Raw genomic sequence first — 20,218 nt, 5'->3', positions numbered from 1 at the left:
TCAACATTTTCTCTGGGGCACTCTTCTTTGCTCCCATGGCTTAGGTATCATCTACCCAAAGACAAATCTATAAACCCAGCATACATCTCTTTCTGAGTTTTGACCCACGTATTTAAATTTCTACTTGCTGTATTCACTTGTAAATTCTAAAAAAAAAATTGTATTCGACAAGTTTGAAACCGGATTTAAAAAATACAACAATACATACACATATATGAGAAAGAAAGACAAGAGAAATATATCATGTTAGCACGCATTAGTCTAGAAGTGGGGTAGTAACAGTTGCCTTCTTCCTAATCTATCTCTAGAGTTGTTAAAATTCATGGTTATTTCATTTTACAAGTGAAAAAAAATCAAGAAAGAAAATCTGAATTCATCTTCTCCCTTCTGTAGAAGTTTTCCTTCTTCCATCTGAGTATCATTGTTAAGGCTACCCTCCTCCTTTTCCTCAAATCCATCAGTCATTCAGTCTGGCTGCCTCTGTTTCTCAAGTCTTTTCACTTCACACTACCTACCAGGAAAGTCATCACCATGTCTTGCCAGGACTACTGCAGTAGCTCCCTAATTGACATTCTATAATCCACTCTTGCTTCCCACACACCTACATTTTCTATATAAGGTCAGAGAGATATCTTTAAGACATCCTGAGCCCCTTCCTTCTAAATCTTAACAAAGCTACCAAAGTCCAATGTGCCTTAAATTCATTTCCCTTTCCAGAATCATGGCAGCCACTGTTCTCCCTCAGAATTTCCAGCTTTATTAGCCTTCTTTTGGTTTCTTACATGGACCAAGATACTTCCCATTTTAACCTCTAGGTCAATATTCTGTCCTCACCCATCTTTCCAGTTAGCAACTACTCATCCCTCAGGAGTTGATAAAAGCCATTCATGGAAGTTTCCTGCAGGTCTCCCAGATAGGTTCCCCTCTCATATCTTTTCATTGGATATTGTATTTTTCCCTTATAGTTTTCTGTGTCTGTTTAAAGAATCTTGCACTTTTGCACTAGAATGAAAGCTCCATGATAACCTAGAATTAAATGCCCTATTTCTAGCACAGTACTTAACATACAGGAAACACTCAATAAATATCTGTTGAATAAATAAACCCAAAATTCTAATTTATGTGATTTTCCTATTAAACTTTTTAAATTAAAATATATGTGTTGGTAGAAAAAAGTAAAGGAACATTTAAATAACAAAAACATTAGAGGCACACATTCAGATCACTGTTGCTATAATTTGACATCTTAAATATGCCTTCCATGATATTCATACTACTTCAATCAAAAATAAGTAGTTTATAACTGCTGTTATTGTTGGTCTTGTGACAGACATTTCTCATTTTTCCTGTTTAACTTTGATCTGAGATGTCTAAGTTGAAAATAAAAATTGTATTTTCAAAGTCCTGAGCTGTAAATTATTATACAAGGACATATTTGAAAATGAGCTTGTGCTTAAGGCAGGAAATTTTGGGGAAGCTGGGACATACTTTGGTTTATGACATGACTTATCAAGAGATAGTCTTGGATTTGGAGGCCCCATGCTCTTGAATTGCAGAAGCAGAAGAGTACCCAAAGTGCATTTGGGTGAGAGCATATTACAATATAGCATCTTGGTTTAGATCCTACTCCCATCACACCTCCTAACAACCTACAAGATATCAGAGATGCTGTAAATGGGCTGAAAAATTGCCTCTCTAGCATACCAGCTTGTATTATTCTATCCATAAGTTCTATTGTTCTAAAATCTTCAATTTTTCATTGGCTTTCACACTCAAAGGAAAAAACAGGGGTATTTCCTGCCTACCAGAGCCCCATATGTTTGCTTCATTCAATAGCTAGGCCAGAAAATCCACCTAATCAAGGATCCTCAGTGGCCTCTGGAGCTGTTCTCCACTCTTGGGCTAACAGTACTCAAGGCAAATTTGACCTTGAACTTCAGTAGCATTGACATATAAGATTTTGCTCTCCATTTTCTACAGGCTAACTAAGTGTACCAGACAACTCCTTGGCTTTACAGAAATAATAAGAGACATAGTTCTTGTGTTTCCGGAATCTAGCTGCCCTAGTTTACATGGTTTTAAATGTGTTTATTTAACATATCCTCTGGTGAAGTGATTACGGTTATAATATGGGGAGGATGCTAATCTGCCTGGCCATTTCAAGAATTTGGGGATGTCAGAACACGTCCTTTGTTCTCTTGTGGGAAATGATGAATGGAACTTTGAAACTTACTGTCAGGCCAATGGGAAGACTCAAGCTATTCCATTTAACTAGGAGAAGGTATTCTCTGAAAAGAAGGGGATGTACCTGGACATGGATAGGTTGAATCACAGGAGATGGTTCATAGGAAGAGTCAGGGAATTGGGATTTAAATTTTATTTCAGGATCTTCTGGGCCTAGAAGGGTTGCTTTTAGTATCTCTAAGGAAGCCTTCACTTTCTAGGCCATGGTTGGGTTTCATTCACTTTTGGAAAGACCTTGAATGTTGGATTTTTGGAGAAAGATTTTCTGTCCTTTCTGTCTGTGGGTATGAAAATGAAGTTATGATTTGATACTTGAAAAAAAAATAGATTATTTTGCTAGAAAATTGTGTGGTTTTTTTTTTTTTTGGATCAACAATTTGAAGAAGTGAATACTAGAACTGTTTGCTGCGAGGCACAGCATCAATCTCTAACAGCTGAGACTGATTCTCTGCAAATTGCACCGCGTGTGGTGATGTAAGATGACACAACTATATATTTTCAATGTGCATCTTTAAAAACAATATCAAATGTCAAATCCTCCCGTTCTTGGCCTCCACCGATAACACTTTTTTCCCCATCTAGACTGTTGTGAGAGGCTCTGAATCAGATGGCGTTAGCAGTTGACAGAGTCTATCAAATTTTTATTAAAATCCCCAGAGTTGGAGGCAATGAAGAGCAGTTTGTTGGACTGTGAGCATATTTTCCTTAAGGGGAAGAATATTCTCAGCATTGTTGCTTCGTTTTGCAAACAATCTTACAGAGTGGGAGCAGCAGTTTGTAAATTATTTTTGTGATGGAGAGGGAAATCTACCTTTTATTCTTTGCAGCCTCAAATGGGCATGCAAGAATACGTATAAACACATTTATATAATCTTCCCAACCTTCCTCCTCAGTATCTCTCTATTCCTTCCTTTCTTCCCTCCCTCCCAATTCCCTTTGTGATTTGTGCCATGAGGGGAGAAGGTTTCTTATGCTTAAGCTTTTCCCATCAGATGACATAAAGAAAACTATAGGGGAAAAGACCAACTCCTGTACAGGGACCACAGGACGGGTCCTTGGCACTTGAGAAGTCCTGGGATGATGGAATGAACTGTGGGATCTTCTAGTTTAGAATTGGGAGGAGGAGTGTGTGAGTTGCCTGCTGCTCATCCTTGCATGGGTGGCTGCTGAAGCAGCATCCAGGCTGCATGGCTGAGAGCAGAGTTGCTGAGGTCCAGGACTCAAGAGCAGACATTACATAAATCAATGCCAATTTAAAAGGGAAGATTATTTTAACCTTGGAAAATTATTTTAACCTTGGAATATCACTTTGTATGTCTCAATACATGGTCCATCATTTAATCTCCAGGAAAGTTTCACTTATGTTTCTCTCTCTCTCTCCTCTTATATGCTACAGCCAGACAATCAGGCATGAAATGAATTACAAATGAAACCACCTTAGTCTCCAAAACAGATGGGGGCAGGTGGGTGAAGTCAGTGTCAAGTGAAAACACGCATCTTGCATTTGGCCCTTTCCTTTGTGAAGCTGATGGTGAGGATAAAACGGTTATCATCTAGAAATACCGGTCAGTGTCAGTATTGAGAAGGTGGGCCCTACCTTCCCCATGCATTCTGGTGGGGGCTCATAAAACAGCTCTACTCTCAGAGTGAAATAGTAAAGTCTTTGTGAAGCTACTTTCCATTAATTCCCAGATGGGCCTAAAATCTTTTAATGTCAAGTGGTTATAATGCATCGTTCCAGGCAGAAAAGCTACGGTTTCTTCTCTCTAACCAGTTAGGCTCCAGCTCCAAAGCCACATTTTGAGCACATAACGGATTATATCCCTGTGAGCCTCAGTCATCTAACGACAATAAGGATACATAGCTGGAGTTATTTTAGTCAAGACAATAGCTAAGTTCAAAGTCCTGGTTTATTACTGGCAAGACTCTCCATTTACCTGCTCTGGTCAGCCCCCATTTTTTTTTTTTTTTTTTGAAATATAACCTTAAAGCTAAAAAATTTACATTCTCAACTTTAGACTAAACTATAAATGCTTCATATATCTTCATTTAAGGGAAAACTGACTCATAGGCAAGATAAACTATATATAGAAGTAGTTTTGGGAGACCTGTAAAGATATAAGCTTTAAAAGTTTTGCAAGAGATAGCAAATATTTAAGTAGCTGAGTAGCAACTTGGTAAATTTTATACCAAAGGTGATGGTAATAGAGTGTGTTCTATAAGTTTTTCTAGCTGACACTGTGACATCAGAGCCAACTCATTCTCATTATTTTGAAGCATTTATGATAAATCCTATTTTGTGACAGCAGGTGCTATTACAGAGAAAGCATTGTACTTTAACTGATTAATTTTAGATATGCTTCACTTTTCTTTCCACTTGTGCCAAGCTCTAATGTTTTGAAAAAGCTGGTATAGATTTATTCAGAAAAATGTTTAATAGAGAATCATAAAATATACCCCAAACCTTCCTAATAGAATACTCCCTAGAAAATATAAGTAAATGAGAAAATTTAAGACAGGATCACTTAGGAAGTATAACAAGCTTTCCACATTTTCCATAGTCTTCATGTTGAATTTAATTTGATCAAAGAAGAATTGGGATTTTTCAAACTAATTAACTCATCATTTAATAAACACTTTTCTGAGCACCTGCTATCTTCAGGGCCTCTGCTAGCATATAACATTTCTCTGGGATTTCTAAACAGAGAAGAATGACAGTAGTCAGAGGAATTTATTAAAAGGAAGAGCAAGAATATAGAAGAAAGACATAAAGGGGGGTGTCTCTGAACTTGTTTTTGTGTAGGAGCACAATTATCTACTAGTACCATATCAACAACAAGCTATCATGTATAGAAGGGATCCTAGTCAGTGGACACAATGCTTTATGCCAAGTGATAAGACCTTAAATACTTGTAATTAAATGATAGGTCAATCAATGGTCTCACTTAGGTCTCTGGTTCTTACTTCACTAGCAACACACATGAAACACATGTCAGGGTCCCCCCGACCCCCCATTGTGTTTCCTTAAAGAACAGAGCAAAACAGACTTGCCTTTTGCCACTCTGGTACTTCCATGTCACTATTCCATCTATTTTTATTTATTTTTATTTTTTTATTTTTTTATTGGAGTTCAATTTGCCAACATATAGCATATCACCCAGTGCTCATCCTGTCAAGTGCCCCCCTCTGTGCCTGTCACCCAGTCACCCCAACCCCCCACCCACCTCCCATCCACTACCTCTTGTTTGTTTTCCAGAATTAGGAGTCTCTCATGTTCTGTCTCCCTCACTGATATTTCCCACTCATTTTCTCTCCTTTCCTCTTTAATCCCTTTCACTGTTTTTTATATTCCCCAAATGAATGAGACCATGTAATGTTTGTCCTTCTCTGATTGACTTATTTCACTCAGCGTAATACCCTCCAGTTCCATCCATGTCGATGCCTGCACCCCAATGTTTATAGCAGCAATGTCCACAATAGCCAAACTGTGGAAGGAGCCTCGGTGCCCATCGAAAAATGAATGGATAAAGAAGCTATTCCATCTATCTTGATCGCAATTTAGAAACCTTGGGGAAATGGTTCCCCTTAAAGTGGCTCCTCCCTGAAAGGAGGGGGACTCCCAGTCTTGACCTATGGTATGTAAAAGTTTGCTTGAGGTTTTAGCATAGCAGCAATTGGTTTTGATAAGAAATCTATCACCTATTGTGCTATTTGAGCTTCAAAACAGCAAATAATCTATTTCAACCCTCTGAGAAACTGGATATATGACAATATCAATAGTGAAATATGATGTTTGCATTAATTTTTTGCATGAGGTTTTGCAAACTTTGAAGTAATTTTTTTAATCTATAAAAATAATATGCTGGTTTTGTAAAAAGATGCTCAGCAAAATACATTTTTTGAAACATATTTTCAGTGAGGAAAGAGATTAAGTATGTGACCATGTTTCATGAACAGTTAGGAAATACTAGTTTTTTTTTAAATATGATTACATAAAATCTCTGTGTATCTAAGAAGGTGAAAAAGAGAAGCCATACCTTGTTATAATATCCAAGAGTCTGTTGTACTCCTTGTATTCCAGGAGGTCCCTATATTAGAAATAAATCAAAGAGAAGGTATTTACCAAAACAAAGTGAATTTAAATAATGTATCTAAGAATTCTTAAAATCTTAGAGTTAAGAAAAAGGAAGAGTATGTTTTGTCAAATATCCTAATTAATAGAGAATTACAGGGGCAATAACGTATCAAGTTCCTAAGGTATTTCTAGGTTAAATCCTGCATGAATCCAAAAAGAGGTCCTAAGTGGGAATGAGTAACATTTTACCATAAGGTCAGCCATCAGCATATTCTTTATTAAAAAATATTGTACCTGTAAAACTCCTCCAGGGAAGAGGTTGTAGCTTCAGTTTATTTTTGACAGTTCTCACAGGGCTTTGATCAATATATTATAGAAATGTGTGCCCATGTGTTACTAACTTAGAAAATATGGAAAAGATATTTCTTCAATTTTCAATAAATTGCTTTGTTCTCTTGAATTGGTGAGTGTTAATGGCTGCACATGAACTTTCAGACCAGAAAAATATGTCTGCTCAAAAACCTCAGATTTAAGACATTCAAATGCTCATTGTCTTCAGTTGACATGGAGTGTTCACTAAGCACTATGCTGAGCTTTGGGTAGACAGGGAAGAAGATGTTTGTCTGTCCCGAGAACTTCCAGATAGAGAAAAAGAGAAGAGTTTCTGAATTTTCAGGGATTACATTTTGGGGAGAGGGTGAAAAGAAAATACAAAGCTTAGCATTATTTTAAATCAAGTAGTTCAAGCCAAGAGAGAGTCAGCAATGTCAGAGAAGAGACTACATATTTCATTTAGACCTCGAAAACTCAGAGGAGAGAAAATATTACAGAGGCCAAGTTCTTTACATTTTACCTCAGAAGAGAACACAAAGAAAGATTATGATTGAGCAAATCAAATATCACTGTTATACAAAAATTATTTTCTTTACAAGGGAATAGAAACTGAAAAGTGGAGAAAATTTTAAGGAACAATTACTAGCTGTACTCACTGATGTGGGTAACATTGTAAGTATGTTGAAAAAATTAAAGTTGGTTAACATTTATGACTGGCATTTGTTATGTACAGTTTATATCTGAAGGTCTTTTCTAATGTGAAACCTTTGCATTGTGCCACTAAATGCAGAGGACACAATGATGTAATGATGGATGTCTGCAAGCAGGCTGATATAACTCTTGAGAAAATAATAGGCCTCACGAGTAACAGAGCTGAGTATGATTGGAAAGACAAATGATGCTGTTACTTTGCTAAAATAAAAACCGAGCTAATGTCAGAAGAGGATTCTCATGGCACTATATTTTTTTCCTGTTCTTTTTCTATCAGCCAGTGTTGTGTAATCTAGGTCATTTAGATGAAATAATGAGGAAAGCAATCATTGGGTTGGGAGTTGTGAAAAGTTTCTAGCCAAGAAGATGCAAATTAAAAACTCATTCTTGAAAATCAAGAAACATGAGATCCCTTACACATTGATCCTTCTGCAGCTATATAATGGGGCAAGGAGAAATTTTAGATATCACATGTAGTAGCATCAACAGGTAACTGATGGGTATATGCATAGCAAGCATTTGGTGAATGGTGAATGTGTGTTGGGAATAAGGCCAGTTAGATCAAAGAATAGTGATGTGGTGGGTAAATTTAGCTTCATAGACATTCATCCCAGTTGAAAGTATTAAAAAATTAGGGCTCCTAAATATAGCAGAATAATATAGTCTCTCAAATAGAGCAGAAGAATCAATCAAATAAGAATAGCAAACATTTATATAGTACTTATTGTGTGCGAGGCATTATACCAGAGATTTAATGTGGATTAACTCATTTAATCCCTACAGTGACACTGAGAGATATATACCATCATTATTTCCAGTTCACAGATACAGGAAATGAGGGTTAGAAATTGTTAACTGGCCCAAGGTCACCCCGCTGGTAAATGGCAGGACTAGTATTTAACACAGGCAGCCTGAAACCAAACTCAATTCTCATCTACTATCCTATCTTAACTTAAAAGCACACTCATAGACTAAAATAATTTTGTAGTAATTTTTTTATCATGTTGACTGTGCCCTAGAGAATCTTGCGTGATCACTTTTCCATGTTCTACTTAACATACTGAAACTGAAAAAAAATCAACAGAACCTGTATTTAGCACTTCTTCTGAGCCAGCACTGTGACTGGTGCAGGAGGGGAAGATACAAGCACTTTGTAACTATAGTCCCACTGTATAGATGAAGGAGGCCCCTCTAACTATTCTTTGCATCTCCCATCTATCTTTATATATTCTTACAACCCATGATAAGGATATCATGCCTAAATCTTCCCCAAATTTCTCCCAACCCAAAGCTATACTCAAAATGAATCTTATCTTTGTTTGCAGAGGTTGGGAGAGAAGGTGGTCAAAAAATATAAAAAGTGGGAGCCTGCAAGGAGGTTCTGGAAGGCAGTATGGAAAAATATACAGGAGAGTGAACAGTGTGGTAAGGGTTACATGGCACAAAACAGACAGCAGCATGGATGATAATAGTAAAAATAATAGAATGGAAAAATTTGGGTGAGAATTAAGTTTGATCTTTCACAGACTGGTTATCTTCCCACAGTGTATAGTTGTATTACGCGAACCCAAACCTAGGATCCTGATCTTGCTGTAGAGCATACCACTGGGGGTAGGGTAGTAGGACTCAATGCTGTTTCTCCTTCTAGAAAAAATAGCAAAAGCACAGCTCACTGAATAGAGTCTCTGCCCAAAAGTTTAACAATATTATTCAGATATACGCAAGATTAATAAACCTATTTCCACATTTTTATAGGTTCTATTCTGGTCATAAAATGTCATATCCATGAAGTAATACTCCAAATGGGGTCAATCTGAAGTTTTAGGTTCTACTACCTAATCTGCTGATGAGCATTTATGATGACATTTTCTTTTTTGTTCTTGTAGTCAGTAGGATACTTTAGGTATCATGGATTTGAGGTTTAATATAACAGAGATTTACAGCTAACAGTCTACCCTGAAGGCAGTACTTTACACAAATTCTCCCTGAGGGCTAAAGAAACTGTGCAGTGACTGAATGAAGGTGCCAGTGTAGAGTCCTCTGGCATTCTACCTCTGCCCTGACTGCAGCCTGCGTGGCAATAGCTCACCGGGTTGTTCTGAAATTGGCAAAAAGAAACCACCTCAATAAATGTGGAGAGAGTACTGGTAAGAGAAATACTATGTATATAAATGTCCAGAGCAACTCTCTCTTTATTGTTGGCAGACCAATATAGACCCTAGGGCCTTGGAATTGGCTGTCCTAGAGTCACATCCCCAAGAGATGTGCTATTTTCCTCTTTTCTATTCTGGTACAATGCATGGCTGGAGAAGATCCAATGAGTCATTTGTTTCCAAGTTTGGTAAGAGCTGTCAGTCTTACAGACTATCAGTCAACTCTGAGGAAGGAGAAGTTAAGGACTTGTGGTATGTGACAGGTCTCTTGGCACCACATGGTGTTAGTGGATGCTCTAGGACATTTGAGGGGTCACTTTTTCTGAGGTCTGCATTTATGAAGACTTGTCAAGGAGTTGCTTAGATAGCCAAGACCCAGTGGGGAATGGAGGCTGGCTATGGAGGGCATATCAGCCTCATCTAATGCTTCCAGCCACCCCACTAGGAAAAGTAGCTGAAGGGTTATAGAAAGAAAAAATATCCCAATATCTTGCCTATGATAGTGATCCATACGTAGTTATACAGAAATCATGGCTATACAATGTCTGTTTTATCTTTTATGTAGTGTTGCTCCACTCTACCTATACTAGGTTGGGAGACATAGGACATCTTGCTTAATGGGATGAGTACACAATTACCAAGCAGCCTTCAAATGTTCATGAACTCCAGGGAGACACACCTGTTCAAAACCCAACTGGGCTCATGTGTAATTATCTGAGAGGTCCATAAACCTGTTATGGCTAGAGATCCTGATGTTGTTTCCTACTGCAAAGAACCAACCAGGTGTGATAAAGTGAATTAATGCTACATTCAATTTGGGAACATATACTCTCAGCAATAGTTTATAACATTTAAAAGTTTGTTTTTACTGAAAACAGAGAAGTATTGTGATGTCTGACACCAACGTCATCAAACGCATAGTGTGAAAATAATTAGCTGTTTGCATTATCATCACCTTAGTAGATTTCTGTTTTGGCTACAGATTCCCCAAGTTTAAAAGATGGCAAGAGTTCTGTGTAAAAAACCATACTCTTCAGATCTGGTCTTGGCTGTACTTTTACTTTTCAGTTCATACAGTACATAGAGCTTAAAGAACTTTACTTTTGCCTTTTTTTCCTTTCCCTGGTCTTTGGTGTAAGCTCTCTATGTGAGTCAGGGCTAAGACCTTTTGATTCAGCTTTATCACCCCCTAGTATTCTGAATCAAAATCTCCATGGCTCCACATTTACTCTGCCTCCTCTCCAATTCTCCCTCCTGAACCATTTTCCTTTTCTCTAAAAGCATCCCTTAATTCTTCATCACTGCTGACTAAGCCTTCTTGAGCCATCTGGGTGCCACTTATCTTCATGCACCATAGCTGTTCAATCTCTTATTAGGGGCTCCTTTCAGGATTCACAAATACATATTTTCAGATTTTAAAACAACTGCCTTCTGGCCCTGTGGGTTTCCAATTAATTTCAGTTACAATCTTTGAAATACCAAAACCTCTGTAAAGAAAGCTGTACTAATCAACGATCTTCAAAACATGTTAAAAATAGCTTTGCAATAAGAACAGATAGAAAATTTGTAATTGGAAAGTCATTTGGGCTAATTTTCAAGAAACATTTTCAATTTCTAATGGCTGGTATAAAAGGCAGAAACTATAATTATTTTTCCCTTGGTATTAAACAAATATCAGGAAGCCTAAAATCATTCATAGGAATGGTAAGATGGAGCATATTTTATTGTATAGTAATTGCTGGAAAAAGTAATTTTTTCTTATATATTTACATCTATAATATTATATAGAACTTAATAAAGCACATTTATGCAGATTATGGGGGCTTGTGTATATAGCTGCTTTCCTGTTGGAATGAAACAATGAGTTTCGATCTGTTTTATCTTGTCATAACTCAGGATTGTAGTACATAGTAGTTCTCCCTTCTCCACCATGGTTTGCCGGAATTTAACAGAATTATTGTTTGTACAAGAAAAAATGTGAGGGAAAAGCAAACTTCTTGCTTGTTGGTTTTGGTTTCAGCTAGAAATGGTAGCAAACCTAGCAGAGAACACTTGCTGCTTCCAAACTCATAGAAGATACGACCAACAGATTTAGATTAATCTAAGAATCTGGCTAAATAATTGGAGACAAAGCTGCACTGAACTCCAGTTAAATAGAAAAGAGCTTATGGATGGATTTTTGACCAGAATTACAACATAGAAAGTTGTATCCTATCTCTCAGAGAAAAAAATCGATAATACTCTTAAGATAGAAAATATTTGGGAAATCAATTCTTCTTTGTTTTAAACACAGAACCTCTTATTTATCTTAAATATTTGCTCTAAATGAAAATTTTTCCTTGTCTCTTGGGATTGAATTATGTAAGTTACACAGTTATAATTTTATAATGGAATATTTTTCTGAGAATGCTTCTGCTCTAAATTTTTAGTGACTAAGGAGATATCAACACTCCTGCCCTCTCACCCCCCAAAATTTCTGAAAACTCTCAAACTGCACAATAAGATTTCTGAAGCCAGAAAATTCACTGTTTACACTATGTTTCCATTTCAATATAGATTCTTCAAGCTGTCCTTTTTGGGATTACAATGGGAATGTGACCAGATAGTTTATAGTAGGTAAAATTTAAGGTTCCTGGAGAGTTGATCTTATTCCTGAGAATATCTCACCCACTTTCTGGTTTATTCCTAAAACTTCATAGACAAAGTTTGATTTATTTGTTTGGGTTTTATCACCAGCTCACATGCAAATGTTCCCAGGAAATGTAATACTAATGTTTCATATTTACACAACTCTGGATACTGTAAATTTGCTTTCATATATTATCTTGGATGGCAGAGTGATTACAAAACATGTTATTTTATTTGGTTCTTATAATAACTGAATTGGGTAATATTATATTCTTCATCTAACATGAGAAAACGGAGAGATTTTCTCCTAAATCACACAATAAGCAAATGGTAGAACCAAGTCTAAGAGTTGTTCCATTCTAATATATTCTTATGAATCATTTAATAAATATTTCCTAAGAGCAAATTGAATGGGACAGAGAAGGGGTAGAGTGAAAGGGATGGTACCTGGGGGGTATGGACAGGGGAAGACAGCATCAAAAGAGAAAGGGATACAGAAAAAGGAGGATGAAGACTCTGGAGGCTGGTTCTTTGTTTATACCACCATCAGCCCAGGGCTCTTGTTTCTGGCACTAGGCTCTGAGGAATGGAGTTACTTCTTCTGTTTTAAGTCTTAAGATTAACTTTGGTTGTAAGAGGTGAGGACTCAGAGAGAATAAACTTAGGGAAAACTCAGGTTTCCAGCTAATCAGGATAAATTTCATTGATGAGGCTATACACAAAAATACAATCATGAAACTGAAAATGCCTTCATCCTTAAATAGATGTTTCCATCCACACTGAAAATGGAATCTACTGAGTTTTTTTGGATGATAAATATGTCAATGAATATACTTAGGTTAACAATCTTAGATGAAGTTTACTCTTTAAAGACTTGAACAGAGAGAAACAGGAGAGGAGCAAAACAGAAGAAAAATTTTCATGAGAGTGACAATGTAGGAAATGGGTAAAGTATTAATACTTTTGCTTTAGAAATGGTAAGCTCTGGACAGAATCCAGAGAAAGAAAGATGAAAATAATAAGCAGATGGTAGAGAAGGATAAGATGAAATAATGATAATAACATTAATAAATAAAAATAGTTATGCTTTGAAACTAATAATTGTGTGTCAGGGACTTATATTACTGCATTTTACTCTTACAATAATCCAGAGAGGTAGGCATTATCTTTATTTTACATATAACAAAAGGTTAACTTTCTTACCCAAGGTCACATGACTAGTAGATAAGAGCTAGATTCTAGCCCAAGTCAGCCTGACCTCAAAGCTTTGATTATTTTGATACTTCCCTCTATCAGCTTCACAGTGAGAGAGAAACCAGATAGGAAAATAAAATAATAATTATCTTAAAGCTGGTTGTAAGAATCAAGTAGGGAATTAAATGATAAAAGATCACAGAATCCCTTAATGAGATACAGAATCAGTAAGGGCCAAGCAAAGAGATCTGGAACAGAGTGTAGATACACGTCCTGAAAGATTTGGATGACAAGATGATATTAAGAGGAAAGTGACCAGAATGGAAGAAAGATTAGGAGAAGAGAGAGGAACCACATACAGTACAGAAATGTTAAAATCATGGAGGGTTTAGATTAGAGAGAGATAAAGAGAGGGAGATTTTTGGAGAAAGAAAGAAAAAAGAAAAAGAAAGAAAGAAAGAAAGAAAAGAAAGAAAGAAAGAAAGAAAAAAAGATAAAACAGACAATGGTAATCAGCATCTTAAGCAACCATTGAAATTCAAATGACATCAAATGAGTCCTAGTATTTATGAGATGATAGAAGAAAAGGAGAAATAAAAATGGTTTATAGTTGGTAGAAAAAGATGAGCTAACTAAGAGACTAAGAGAGTAATATTGCTTGGGAATGATTTTGATAGGTTGAAATTCTATGAGCATGAAATTACAGTGAAGAACAGTCATGGGAAAGTTGTCACACTTAGTAGAGAAAACGAAATACCCTTTAAATAGGACTACAATAGTGCCATTGTATTTGTTGTGGAAGAGAGATTAGCATTAGTATTAGCATTCAGAAAATCTGAAGAATTTAAGTGATACAATACATTGGTTTAAGCATTCATCAAGGACGTCTTTTGGGGACATCCTCTAATAAAAATAATACTTTTGTTAGAAGCCAGCAGCCACACATTCATTCTTGGTGCATCTCTGGAAATTCTGAACAACACTGTGATCCATGTGATCCATCTTCTCGTCTGAGCCGGTTTCCCTGACCACAGTGGCATATACCTGCACCATACTTTGAAAGATCAATAGCTCCTAAGTGTCTCAATCTAAGATATTGCCAGCATCCCTGGTTCAGAAGTTCAGAAGCAGTGCGATTAACAGGTGAGGAATTGCAGCAAATGCAGCTTCTGGATCTTGAATGAGAATTTTTCACATCTGCCACTTTGGACATTTTTCAAACTCATTCCTCTGTGTATTCCAGGAAGTGCTCACTTGAGCTGGGCTTGTCTCTTCTGGCCTGCATACTGAGCTGTGTAATTGAGGGAACTCAAGCATAGGCAGTTTATGGTTGTATGAATAAGCAAAATACTCAATATGTGACCTGATTGTTTTCCAAAATTGCACAGTCCCTGGTTTTACTTGTCATTTTGGAACAGGAGTGGGAGGATGAGACTGTGACAGTGAATGCATTCAATGGGTATAATTAACCCATTTCATAAAAGCAGATTTTCTAAATTATGCTATGAAGCTCATAAGTTTTTAACACTTTATTTTCCAGGGGAGACAAAAATAATTTTCAAAGGAGCTGCTTTTTCCTGACACCATGAAACAAATCGATCTAATTGGTATAAAGTTCACTGCATTATTGATAGTGTGGGACATTTTTGACTGATTTCCATGGCATGATGGTTAGAAAAATTATGATTCCTCCCCTAACACTGCTATTCTGCTTATCCATCCATAAAATGTATCATACTCATCTCTCCTCAGTATGTCCTGCAAAAAGAAAAATATCATTTGTCAGCTCCCTGCAATATAAGGAGCAACAGGAATCTTGAGAGTGGCTGGCCACCCCACAGAAACAACATCATTGACCCAGCACAAGGTGATAAAAACCACAGGGGTATGAAAACTAGGAAGAATGGAGGTGTGTGAAACAAATTATTTGTATCCAATGGTGTCCCCCAAAGCTCACCATCAACAAAACCATACCTGGAGAACAAGTATGCCTCCATCCCCTTGTGTGACCTCAGCAATCAAATCAGGAGGGAAGTTGGCTTACACAGTCTGCACCTATCAATGCTTTGAGCTTTCATTTACTGTAATTAAGTGATAACATTCATTCTGTTTAAAAGCCTTGGTAGGAAAAAAAAAAAAAAAAGCATTGGTAGGATGACAACGCTTCCTGTGCAGAGAAAATGTGATTTCCAAGGCAAACTGCTGGGACTGAAGATAACCAGGCTGATGGCACTGGCTTATACACTGCCAAATTACACAGAGGCCAAGAGCTGGTGCAAAATCTGAATAGTTGGGGACATTCTGGACTGCTCTCTCAAATAGCCAAATGAACAATTTGTAGGTTTTACTTTGTCATGATTATCATCTTCACTTCATAAATTTTTTTTTTTAATTTATGATAGTCACACACAGAGAGAGAGAGAGAGAGAGAGAGAGAGAGGCAGAGACACAAGCAGAGGGAGAAGCAGGCTCCATGCACCGGGAGCCCGACGTGGGATCCAATCCTGGGTCTCCAGGATCGCGTGCTGGGCCAAAGGCAGGCGCCAAACCACTGCGCCACCCAGGGATCCCTCATCTTCACTTCAACTCAAATGTGTGATATCAAGGTTTCTCTCTCATCTATAGGTGTAGTAATGATAAATCTGCAGATGATACTTGGCTCAACTGAACCCCATGGTTACAAAGGGTACATTTAGTGGAGTTCTAGAAAAAAATGCTTAGTGATTTTATTTTTAAAATATTTGGTCCCCTACAAAGGATTTCAGACAAAAGAGAAGATGCTGACCCTCTAGGTCAGTGAAATTATTGGTGATATTACCCTGATGTTAACCTAGTCCAAAGGATGGTTTTCTTATTTCTTAATATAAATTTGGAATATTTCAAGCATGCTGAAAAATATAGAAAAGAATATGATAAATTCTCATGAATCCACAATCCAATATTGTAACCATTTGCCACATTTGTTTCAGGTAATCTTTTTATTTTTTACAAAATTACAGATGTAGCTGAAGCCCCTTCAAGTTTTTCTACTATATCCTCTCATGTTTCAGGTCCCCCCAGGAAATGCTGAAAACTTGTTGCTTCTCAAGTCACCCTTGACCCAAACAGTTTTCTACTAGATAGTAGCTTTGCAGAGAAAACTGACTTCATGGAGTTAGGTAAAGCCCCTATTTCCCAATACCTAGAGTTTTGTCACTGTTAAAATGGAAATAATCTTTTCTTGCCTACCTCACAGAATCATACAGTGGTAAAATTAAATACTGTATGGAGATACTTCTCAGAAACGACCTCATCAAATACAAACTGTTAAGTTTACTTAGGAAACAGGTCTTTCTTTCTGAATATCTCTCAAAGGCCAATCAGATTTATTAAAACCTTAATGTTTATCCAAAACAAATAAATAGTGCTTAATCCATGCACTGGCCCAAGTAATAGCAAATTCAATAACCACATATCAAGGATACCAAATATTTTTCCCATCATTGCAATACACAATGCCTGTCAATTCAGAAGTCCTAATAGTTGGTTTCAATAACATGATCCAAGATGAAAAGAGTCAGAAGTCTCTTCTTACAGTCATATAGTCAGGCTATATGAAGATAAAAATCCTTTTTCTCCAGAGTGTAGCTGTTATTAGTAAAAAGCTTAGGAAGTCAGAATGTCCTACTGCTGCTCTTTATAGGGACAGAAAAAGAGAAGTAATTGGGGGAATTGAACCCAAGTGCTAGTTTTCAAATTCTCAACCTGAACCCCCCAGCTGCCTCACATGCAAGTCTATGTATTCTTTGGCCACACAAGGTGACCCTGGAATTTTAGTAATGTAGCAACAGCTGCTTGTCTGAGACCATGACCCCAGTGACGGACAAGTGGTAATAAAAATGATTAACTGGCTATGTCTGTCTCCATTTTATAGGTCTTATGTATCTTTATTTTTAAATCTGAGGAAGTCATCTTATTTTTATTAAGAAGTGAAATTACTATTCCCATTGACTCAAATAAATGGTTAGGTTCATTTTCTCTGAAGAGATTATCATTATAGCACATGGCCTTTAGCCATTTAATAGACCAAAGAGACTGAGGATTTTTGCTGAAAGGAAAACTGAGAAAAATGATAAAAACCTGATCAGTTCAAGGTTTCCAAGTGGGATGTTAAGAATATGGACTGGATTTCCATTTAGACATGATGAGCTTCAAAATGTATATAGTCACATACAGTGTGCTTTAACCAGAAAGTAAATGTTTAAAATCAGACATTTCTTATTATCCACTTTGTTGAGTAGTCCAAAATGAATTTGAGGTACTAACTTGTTTTAAAGGTGGGTCTCGCTGTATGCTGAAAACAATGGCTTTATACCTTGAATTCTCAGTTAGTTCATTGTTGATAAAGTTGGACATGGAAGATAATTAGATGCATAATGGGATAATGGGATATAGTACAGAAAGCTATTAGGCCTATGGTGTTTTGAGAGCATATATTTTCATTGCTATGATTATCCATCTCACCTAACCCACAAATTACCAGAAAGGTGGCATCTTTTTCTTTTCTGGCACTGTTTTTCTCCTAGCTCCTTTATGTTTATTAGATACATCAAGTTCATTCCCACCCCAGGCCCTTTTCACTTCTAGTCTTTCTGGTTGGAAAGATTTGCTCTGACCCTCACGCAGCTAGCTCCTTCTCAACTAACATCATCTAAACGCTCAGAGATGTCACCTGGACCATTTTAACTAGAGTAACAACTCTTCCAAATCACTCTTAAGTTGCCCAGTTTGTTCCCCTGTATCACCTCCTACTAAACTGAAATTGTTTTGCCATTCGTTGAGTTGCTTATTAACCATTGCTACCTCCAACACAAAATAGAATGTAAGTGACTTGTCTGTAGCTTGTTTGTTTGTTGCTATGTATTTATTTTGAAACTACTGTATGCTCAATGTTTGTAATAGTGACTCACAAAGAGATGATCAGTATTTGTTGAATAAGTGAATTCAATATTACACCCTAGTTTACTCCTTTACCTGTGTATAAGGCAATAGAAATATAACTTTCAAATTGTGAAATGACTCATGCTTTCAGGGTAAAAGAAATTCCATTACTCTGAAGTTAAAACTAAAACAGAAATAACATGGTTGTATTTATTTTAAATCATATGGTTGTTTCAGAAAAGAAGCATACATTTCATTGGAGTCAGCTCCCAGAAAATGATCACTGTAGAGTTTTATCAGCATTTTACAAAATAAATGGGCATTTTAGATATCCATGAGCTAAGGGCTTTCACTTCAAGAGAGTATCAAATTCATATTGAAAATGATTGTGGATGAAATGACATTTTTATTTAAAATATAGGATAAGCGTAAGATGCAAAAAACCCTGAAAATAATTTTAAAATTCATGTAGATTTATAATTAAGCCTCAAACACTGAAAATTTCATAGCTTGGATATCCTCCATGGGCTATGAAGTGTCATTCTTTGCTTAGAGCTTTCCCAGTGGAAACAGTAGAGGGAGCTGCTGCCCTACGTTACAAATTCCTTGAATTTCTGTTTTCTACATAAATTGCTATGCACTGAAATGTGACACATTTGAGCCCACTGCTCAATTCTCATACTGCAATAATGAAACAATGCACAAAAACAATGCCTGAAAAAAAATGAAAGGGAATCAAGACTCTGCCTGTAACAGAAAAAAATAATAACACATTTCAAAATTAATGTGGTTTTTAATAAACACTTTTACAGTGATGATGAATGAGAAGTAAAGTTAATGTCAACTGGGTGGGCTAATACATACTTCCTTTAATGGCTCATTAGTTAAATTCTCCTGCTTTCCCTCCTGCTCCGCCTCATTTCCAGCTGCTTTCCTCTTTTCTAAAGGAACTAAAAACCAGAACACTTTGAAATAAACTAAGGCATTTCAAGTCTTGAGACTTTCCAAGTCTCATTATCATAACACAAGGCCACGATTTTCCATTGCTTATGCTATGCAGATAACTGGAAGGCTTTAAAGAAAAAGAAATTTTTATTGGAGCGTGAGGGATAGTAATGGAGACTTAGAGAACATCACAACGAATAAAATGAAATCACTCACACCATGGATAAACGAGAGCCACAAGCAAGGAAGAGGCTATAAATTAGAAGGGAAAAAAACCCCATCATTGAATACTTAGACCCCATTATTATTAACTATGAGTAACGTTTGTCTCTCTTCATGGGGAGATTTACATATGTAGAATAGGCTTTCCGTGTTTATGCAGAGCATGTAATCTTTCATTTTAGAAGTCATTGAAAGACATTCACATTTTTGTTAAAGGGATTTTGGGAAATTTATAAAAAGGGAAAAAATGTGCAGGTGCAGATTCAAGACAATCCCTTTTATCTACAATACTGTATGTGTGGATGGATCTTCAGAATAATAGGAATGGATCTCAGTCATACTTAGATAGAGCTTTACATTTACAAGAAAGATCTTCACATACAAGGTATTGATTCTCCCAGCAACTGTGAGAAGTTGATGAGGCAGGTACTATCATTTCAAATTTACAGAAAAGGAAACTGAGCCATGGAAATGTCAAGTGAATTTTCTGAGGACACGCTAGTGAAGACGCCTGAGTACCTCACAATCTTCTACACTATGCTGTCCTGAGGTACTGCAGTGCTATGGTTTACCATGAGAAAATGAAACCATGTTCTGTGTATAATGTTTAAGTAAGGCTGATCCTAGTCACATTATAAACTAGAAGGTTGTTTTTCACATCTGTGATCCAGTGAAATAAAACTGGGTTTAGGGATCAGCTCCTGGGTTTCATTTCTGGTTTTCCCACTTACACTTACGTGATCTTGGGCACCTTACTGGATGTTTCTAAGCATCCTTTATCCTATTATAAAAT

General features: G+C 36.7%; 1 protein-coding gene across 4 annotated transcripts in view; it reads right to left on the bottom strand.

Moving 5' to 3' along the window:
• Positions 1-20,218, bottom strand: part of COL19A1 (collagen type XIX alpha 1 chain) — a 312,174-nt gene that overhangs the window by 79,850 nt on the left and 212,106 nt on the right. For all 4 annotated transcript variants that reach the window (XR_011996755.1, XM_072735110.1, XM_072735118.1 and 1 more), the window contains one exon: positions 6,282-6,332. Coding sequence is in view for 3 of the 4 variants with exons in the window: in XM_072735110.1 (XP_072591211.1) it covers positions 6,282-6,332 (51 nt within the window). In the remaining variant the exon portion in view is untranslated. The remainder of the gene's footprint in view (positions 1-6,281; positions 6,333-20,218) is intronic.

This window comes from Vulpes vulpes, chromosome 1 (genome assembly GCF_048418805.1).
Source record: "Vulpes vulpes isolate BD-2025 chromosome 1, VulVul3, whole genome shotgun sequence".
Classification (NCBI taxonomy): domain Eukaryota; kingdom Metazoa; phylum Chordata; class Mammalia; order Carnivora; family Canidae; genus Vulpes; species Vulpes vulpes.
This window is presented reverse-complemented; position numbering and strand designations above follow the sequence as displayed.